The sequence below is a fragment of the Drosophila erecta genome, unplaced genomic scaffold (assembly GCF_003286155.1).
Source record: "Drosophila erecta strain 14021-0224.00,06,07 unplaced genomic scaffold, DereRS2 tig00000055-arrow-pilon, whole genome shotgun sequence".
Classification (NCBI taxonomy): domain Eukaryota; kingdom Metazoa; phylum Arthropoda; class Insecta; order Diptera; family Drosophilidae; genus Drosophila; species Drosophila erecta.
In genome coordinates, this window is record NW_020825200.1 from 19,433,111 (window position 1) to 19,441,005 (window position 7,895).

The 7,895-nt window shown below is 48.9% G+C and overlaps 2 protein-coding genes across 4 annotated transcripts; one reads left to right on the top strand and one right to left on the bottom strand.

The window, feature by feature from the left end:
* Window positions 1–350: 350 nt before the first annotated feature.
* Window positions 351–5,555, bottom strand: LOC6541573 (anillin). 2 transcript variants are annotated; one of them, XM_001970566.3, is made up of 12 exons: window positions 5,208–5,510; window positions 4,789–5,103; window positions 4,247–4,726; window positions 3,799–4,165; window positions 3,375–3,740; window positions 3,145–3,316; window positions 2,848–2,983; window positions 2,604–2,780; window positions 2,304–2,522; window positions 1,887–2,250; window positions 1,450–1,748; window positions 351–1,387 (listed from the first exon to the last, which is right to left on the bottom strand). In XM_001970566.3, the coding sequence occupies exons 1-12, from the start codon at window positions 5,223–5,225 to the stop codon at window positions 668–670; spliced, it is 3,633 nt and encodes a 1,210-aa protein (XP_001970602.1). In that variant the 5' UTR covers window positions 5,226–5,510; the 3' UTR covers window positions 351–667. The 2 variants fall into 2 exon arrangements, with proteins under 2 accessions (XP_001970602.1, XP_015014725.1); XM_015159239.2 differs by having other exon boundaries at window positions 3,799–4,726; window positions 5,208–5,555.
* LOC6543499 lies at window positions 5,492–7,785 on the top strand. 2 transcript variants are annotated; one of them, XM_026979767.1, is made up of 4 exons: window positions 5,492–5,516; window positions 5,973–6,086; window positions 6,149–6,416; window positions 6,637–7,785. In XM_026979767.1, the coding sequence occupies exons 2-4, from the start codon at window positions 5,992–5,994 to the stop codon at window positions 7,108–7,110; spliced, it is 837 nt and encodes a 278-aa protein (XP_026835568.1). In that variant the 5' UTR covers window positions 5,492–5,516; window positions 5,973–5,991; the 3' UTR covers window positions 7,111–7,785. The 2 variants fall into 2 exon arrangements, with proteins under 2 accessions (XP_026835568.1, XP_001970603.1); XM_001970567.3 differs by lacking the exon at window positions 5,492–5,516 and adding an exon at window positions 5,544–5,739.
* The last annotated feature ends 110 nt before the right edge of the window (window positions 7,786–7,895 follow it).

The window sequence follows — 7,895 nt, forward strand, 5'->3', positions numbered from 1 at the left end:
AAACGTAAGAAAGTTATCTTCAACTTAGTGTCAATTCAGCTGGCCAAGGAGCAGACACACTGAACTACCTGACATGAACCACCTACACAGTACAGAAAACCGCGCGAGACGCTTATCCGAAACGGATGCGGAACAACCTGGTGCCGAAGCCGAGATGAGCACTAGAACAGCCGGCGTCGTGATAACACGCAAGCTTTAACTCTCATTTGTTGTTAGATTCCGAATGGTCAGAGATAAAAAGATAGTTAACACGCGGACGCCACGTAGTGATTTCTTCATAGCCACGAGTTCTTGCAAATCGATATATGTGAATGTAAATGTGTACGTGTATAAAAGTATTCAATAAAATATTAAATAATCAGTGTATAACTGGCGTTAGTTTTTTAATGGGCTTTACACAAATTTTATATTTAGCGAGACATCCTAAATTCAATGTACATATGGAAAAGGTTATTCAGACAATACTTTGTCGATATAGACGAACACGAACGTGTCCCACTTAAGACTGAAACGAATAATTTGAATCGGAAACATAAAACAAAATTAATACGAATGCGAACGCAATTAAAATAATAAATTGAGTAACTTAAAAAGAGAAAACTTTTAACAACCCGCCCGTTTGTTGTCATTGTCCGTGCTGCTGACAAGATTGCAATGGGTCATCGGGTCAGTGGGTGGTTCCCCAGGCGCGCAGCAGTGTCAGTGCCTTGTTAAGGTAGGCGCACCACTCCTCGCGCTCCTCCTTTGTGTCGGCTGAGAGGAGATGGCGCACCGTGGTGGTACGTCCGTTGGGTACGATTATCAAGGACTCTTGGTCCGTCTCCAGCGCTTGTCGTTCGCACTCCAGCAGCATGGTGTTGAGACGGGCGCAAATGTCGCGCGGTGCAGTGGTCACCTTCTGGGAACTGCAGGCATTCAGATCTATACTGCCCATTGGCGTCTTGCGCTTCTCATCATCCGGGTACTTCCAGTAGTTGATTACGGAGCCATTCAGATAGCACCAACGACGATGCCATGCCCCAAAACCGGAGATGTCTTCGAACATGGTAAGGAATCCCTTGTACTCCACGCTTACGGATAGTTCACAGTTGACCTTCATATGAACCACACCCTCCAGTGGGCTGACGCCCAGCACCTGGGTCAGCGTCCATGTAGTGCGTTGAATTTCCCGCAGCGAGAAAATGGCAAAGCCGTATTGCACCAGCTGCGGCGTCCGTACCACATGCGGTCCCGCCGGACTTTGTACAGGTGGCATAACCAGTCGATTCTCCCCACCCTTTTTCTTTGGGGTCTTGATGCCTCCCTTCTTGTTCAAGTTGATGTGGTACTTCAGCTCGTGCGGCAGCTGATCGCGTTGGGCTAACATGCCATAGATTTCTAGCGTGATCTGCAAGCGAATTTTTCTCATTTAGAAAGAATATTTGCTATAAAAAGTGTTACAATATTTACCCTGAAGTCAGCGTATACATTATTTAGTTGCAGGACATCGGGAAACTTGACAGATAGCAACCCAGGCATCGTGGGTACTGTCTTGGTGGCCAGCACGTGCTCATTGTACTTCAGAAGACACACAAGATGATGACCGTTAATGTTGTTTGAGGCCATTTTACGCACGTACTCCTGTCGCAGAGGAATAGTTATGTCCTTGACCGTCAGAAGGCCCTTCTCTTTTGGTGCGCCCACCGGACGAATACTGTTCTCAACTCTTAAACGCTGAACCTCATCCAAACACGCCTGGCGTCGATGGGCTGCAAGGATACGAGATGTAAGCTAAATTTGACATTGGGGCTTTAGGGGCCTTGGAATTCAACGAACAAGAATAAGGCAAAGCGTTAATCTAAGGAATACTCGAAGAAAATACAGATAAACAAGCGTAAAAAACGTACTTGCAAGTAGGAGATATCGCTCTCCCTCCACGGACTCTGTGGAGCCGGAGAACTCTACAGTGGCAGCGCAAAGGTTCAGGGCCTGACTGGCTTGTCCTATCACCTGCTGCTGTTTGCACACCTCGCTCAACAGCTTTTTGATCTTGTCTTGTGCCTGCGAGGCATCGTTTACTTCCCGCGCATTTTGCATCTCTTCATCGTCCTCGTCGGTCTGATCAACTATGTCAGTTGCTGCTGCGGCGTAATCCACTTGCTGAGGAGAGTCGTACTCCAGTCTGTGCTTGGCATGACAATCGCCCGCTAGGGCTGATCGCATTACCTGCTGCTCTCGACAGATCTTGCGAACCGGTGTGGAGTTGGAGCTCTAAAAACCACGATTACTTAGAATTTTGTTTGTGATATAATTAATTATCTTACGTTGGCGCTCTGCTGGCGGCGATAGAAGCTGACTGTGTGCACCAGGGTAACCAGATTGTCGTTGTCCTGGTTAACACTCAACTCTGACTTGACCGGCTGGACACCACTAAGCAGCGGCGTCTGCAGGTCCATCATCTCATGATGCTCCTCGATAGGCGTGCAAGAAGAGGCAGGATTCTTTCGGAAGGAAAAGCTGTTTGAGGCCGTGGTTCCTTTGCTCTGCAAATTTAATTTAAGAAGAGACGTACGTTATAATTTGTTGCTTTGATATACAAATAATCTGATTAAGTAAGTACTCACGCCCAAGGAAAGCCGACTACTATTATGCTCATCCCCACTGTCACTCTGGTCATCCTGAGTGCTGCCATAATCCTCGACAAGTGCTTCATCCAGATAATCGTCAATGCCCGCAGAGACCTGCGACGAGTTTAGAGAGCTGTCATCATAATACATGTCCTGGTCCGCATAGCGCACAGTCTGGAAAGGTGTGAAATTGTGTTAATGGAGACCACCCGCTGTGTTGCCAGTTTCTACCTGCACTTACCTTCTTTCCCGGCTGCTGCTGCATCTCCGCTTCGTTGCGCTGCACTGTGCTCATTATCTCGCGGCCAAGACTGCCATTGCACATGCCGGCGCTACTGTCCTCAGTCTGCGACTGGTCCTCGGACTCATCCATGCAACTGCACGAATCAAAGATAAACGGTTAGTTAAGAAAGCGATTTTATTGTTGGTCTTGTCTAGGGGATGGGGTTTAAAGCTATGTGTCTTAGGCCTATCAGTCTTAGAATGCTACTCGATGCAAAGCAGAAATAGCAAGCAGGAGTAGCATTTGTCAGCGCACCTTTCGGTTTCCTCCTCATCTAGTTGATGGCTGTCATCCGTAGCGGAGGCAGTTTCGGCGGCACAGCAGTTGTCACCGCTGGAGTCGAGGTCGGACAGAGCTGGATACAGTCGATCTGAATGCGATTTGCGGGCTCGCTTCGAATCATCGTCAGTGACGGGCGCATCACCAGCTGAAATTGCGGATGCATAAGGACAAGTCCTTAGAAGAAGGGTTTAGTCATTTCTTACGTGATCGCCTTTTGCTGCTGGCTATTCCGGGTGAGAGACCAGCGATGGGCGGCGGTGGAGGCGGTGGCATGGGCCGCACTACTTTGCTAGGAGCTGGCGCGGGAGGTCGAGCTTGAGCAGCCCCAGAACTGACGGATGGTTGAATGTCGAAGAGCTCCTTTTGTTTGTTAAAGCGATTTGAAATAATTTGCATATCTTCCTGCCTTTGGCGATCAATGTCCTTGATACGCGTCTCTGCACTTGATTGCGCATTTGCTACCAAAGCGGCCACCTTGTCACGCAGCTTGCTTTCTGGTTTTGGCTTGGTTGCTGCAACCACGTTAGTAGCAGCGGCAGCTGTCACCGGATGCACTGTAGCTAAATGTTCTGTTAACAAAGAAAAATGAGTATGCTATTATGATAATTAATGGACTGCTAAACTCACGTTTCACCTCTTCCGCTCGGATTTGGGTAATACTGGGAGCAGATCCTATTGGCGCCATCGGCAACATCGCTTTGTTGTTGCCCGTTTCGAACAGCTTCATGCGCTCCTTCAGCGACAGCTCACAAGGATCCTTCTGATTGCGCTGGCCTTGCGTCGGTCCACCGGTTCCCTTGTTTTCAAAAAGAGCCGCACGTCCGGAAACCAAGCCGGACTTCACACTAACCGCAGGCGCTGGTGTTGGCTTGGGCACTGGTGCGGAAGAGACAAAGTTCTTAGCGACCTGGCTGACCGTCGTTGATTTCTGCGGCACTGGCGGCTTGGCAGTGAATGCCGCCTCTTCCACTTTGGAGGCTGGCGCAGCCTCTTCCTGTTTGGCATAATCATAGGTGTGTTTAATGGTCGACGATTCGCGGCGCTGAAAACCTTGTGCCTCCAGAGAGCTCAATACCTTGGGATCCCACTTCAGCTGCTTCGTCCTGGTAGCCTCGTCGACTTCGTCCTTCTTGGGGGGCAGTGGAGCTGGACCCTTCTCGGCCCTTCGGCTGGACAAATGCGGTTTCGGTGGCGGTGCTTCGAGGGGTCTATGCACTTCGTGGTGCGACGTGTCATCCTCCCACTGGTTGATAGTGTCCGCCAAGGCGGCCAGTTTGCCCAACCGCTGTTTGGGTTGTCTGCTGCTACGGTTGCCACAGTCCTCTTCGTCACCCGTCGTCACATGGAACTGCCCCTCGGTTCGGTGGATTGGCGAGGATAGGTCGTCCGTGTTTGAGTACAGGGCACCCATGCGTTGCAGTCTGCTGCGGGAAGTGTCCCTTAACCTGGCTAGGGGCTGGTTTACTGGTTCCGCCACCAGCAAAGGGTTTAGAGCACCTCCTTCCTCCTGCTCTTCGTCATCCGTCACCTCCTGCTCTTGGATCTCAACTTGCACCTGGAGGATGTGCAGCAACGATGAGCAAAAGGAAAGCACTTAGAAAAGGAGGGAGAACTTACTCCAATGGGCTTGTCCGTGGTTATGTTTATTTCGATGCCCATGTCCAAGTTTTCCTTGTTTACTGCTGTATAATGACGCAGCGGCTTGGCCGGCGAAGCCTCCAGCGTGGCCTTCCCCAACATTACGACCTTGCCGCCGCCGCTGGCCGCGCTCTGAGCTCCAGGCGACCGGCTCCTAGGGGCCAGGACCCCAGCATCCCCGCCGGATGAGCAGGCGACGGAGGAGCTCGGAACGGTGCACTCGGCGAGCGGAAATTTGCTGGCGTTGCTGATGCCGAGGGCGCGACTGCGCTGTTCCGCCTTCTCGAGCATGTGCTGCAATGGAAAATGGGAAATGGCAGTGAAAATCCGCGGCTGCCTCACTAACACCAATGCAATCCCAGACAAAGGGCTTCGTTGTGTGCGAATTGGCCTCGTACCTGAGTAAACGGGTCCATTGTTGTTGCTGCAGCTGCAAATGCAAATGCGAATGCGAATCGTGGTTGCGTGCACTATGCTATTGAATTCACTGTACTGCTCGACACTCCTCGTTAGCGATATTCGACGGATGTTTGTTTTTTACTGGCGGGCTGCGCGTCCGTTTGCATTCGAAATTATGCGCGTCGCTTCTGCTCGTTTCGGCGGTTGGCTTTTCAGATGTGTTGAATAATTTCAAAACGACGCGCAAATGCCGTAGGACCCTCAACTGACCACGATGAAATACCGAATTTGTGGAGAACACGCCTGTGGTGAGTTTGCAGTGGCTGCCACACTATCGTATTTCGCAGGGTGGCAGCTCTGTCACATCGGTTTTTAAACCGGTTCACTAATCGCACATATTTTCCGGTTACAGTTGCCCGACGGCTGTTTACGTCTCTTAAAGCCTTATAAAATAGTTTTTATTGATGTTTTAAATTGCCTTGTTAGTTTAATTTTTCACGTATAACTTTGAACATTTAACCAGCATTGTTGGTAAGATTAGAACTTGGAATTAAGCTTAAAATTCACCTATGTGTTTCTGCTGAGCTGCGCACGTTGTGCCGTCAGTGCTGTCTATTTTGGCTTGAATTTTGGATTGTTTTTTTTTTTGTTGTGTTGTGTTGTTTTTTTGTAAATAAATAGCCAGATAAAAGAACAAATTACATTAATGTGTTGTATTTTAAAATAGAATACAATACATTTTATCAAGAATTTGTTATTTGCAGAAATTTGTAAGTTTTCGTCATGGGTGATCAAAAAACAGTCGATTTGCTGTGGAACTGTGCCTCCAAACTGACCGACCAATCCCACACCGAACGGATCCTCAAATCTTATTACATGTGAGTTCTGTTGCTAATTTCTTAATGTACACCCACTAAATTGCGTTTCCAAAACAACCCAGAACCACCTGCAGAAAACTGGCCCGGCACAATGTCCAGTTGCCCGAGGACAGCTTTGGATCCGCACGCATGTGCTCCCGCTGCGGGAACCAGTGGACGGATGGCCGCTACCAGCTCCACCTCCAGCCACAAGAACTGAAGCAGAGTGCCAAGAACCGAAGACTTATCGCCCGGCTAGAAGCCGTGAAGAGCAAGCTGGCAAAAGGCGATATGACTAGCGGGGCCAGGAAACGGGCCAAGTGGCTGAGGAAGCGTATGGCCAGTAACATGGTGAGAGCTAGGAGCAAATATTGTAGAAAAAGCGAAAAAGTGGGGATGGATAGTTTAGTTAACTCTTAGAGGAAAAAAAGGATTCAGCTTCTGGCAGAATGATAATTATGAAAACAAAGGAATCTGAAAAATCTTTAATTATACAGTGTTTTAAACTTCTACGTATGTACATATGAAACCATTCCTGCCACTCTAACCACAACCCAATTGCTTTTTGCAGGCCGTGGACTGCGACGTTTGCCATCACAAGACGATGTTGCCTTTGGAGAAGGGCCGGAAACGCGCCGAAGTCAAAGCCACGAAGGAGACAATGGCAGCCGCACAACCTGCGCCAGCGGGCCAAAATAAAAAGAAGGCTAAAAAGAAGAACTCTCAGGCGCCGAATAAAGATATCAATGCAGGCCTGAAGATTCCGCAGCAGCAAAAAGCACCGCAGCAACAGCAGCAGCCATCCAAATCGTCAGCGCCGTCTAAAAAGGCGCCCCAACCAGTCGGAATAGTTGCCCAAAACCCAAGTCAGCCGTCGAAGAAGAAAAAGAAGAAGCCTGCCCAGCCGGCACCCGCCGCACCCAAAACGCAGTCCAAAACTCAGAAGCAGAACGTACTGCTGCAGCTAGCCGCCCAGCTGAAGTCGAACGCGTTTAAAGACGCCAGCAAATCGCAGCAGAACCGCCTGAAAGAATTCCTGAAGTAGCGGCTAAAACAGCCCCGGCCATGCATTAAAGTACAAAGAATGAAAATACTTGTTGTGGCACATAATTAAGCGTTAGCACAATACTAGAATCAGACTCTTTGTGCCGCTTGATAAAGCCAGCCGAGGTGGGAACCTGTTATCCAGTCGCCCGGTCTTCTGGGTCGAATCACGCAACGGCTATGCACTTATCACTGCTCACTGCTGCTCGAGACAAGTCCAGACGGGGGACCCAAGGTTGTCCAGATATTGCGCAGCCAACCTGGTCAGCATGCTTAATTTATTTCTCGGAGCGCAACGTTTAATTAAAATTGAGTTGTTTGCCACAGCGTCCCATGAACGCGTCCTTCAAAGCTGCTCCCAAAAAGGGCAGCCGATCGGCTCTGGACAGCCCGCTTTATCTGCCGCCGATTGCAAAGAGCACACGAACAGGGGAAGGCTCCAGTCTCGGATTGTCGTCGGCTTCGAACCATGCCTCTACTTCTCCCTTTCTGCGCAGAAGACTTGGATTTCTCGGCAGCTGCGGCAACAACATCTGCCTGCCACATTAGAAGATTTCTGGTTCAGTCTGTGCCTCTCGACACGAACATGTTGTGTCATATTCAGAATGAGCAATAGCAAATTTAATTTACAGAAAGTATATAATTTTGGAGGATTGTGTGTTTAAATAAAGAAAGTTGTTATAATATTAATATGTACAATTATTCGTAATGTTTAATTGAAATAGAATTGAATAAACTAATGATTAACTCGAATATTTCCAATATCGAGTATAGGGGAGCCAGAAC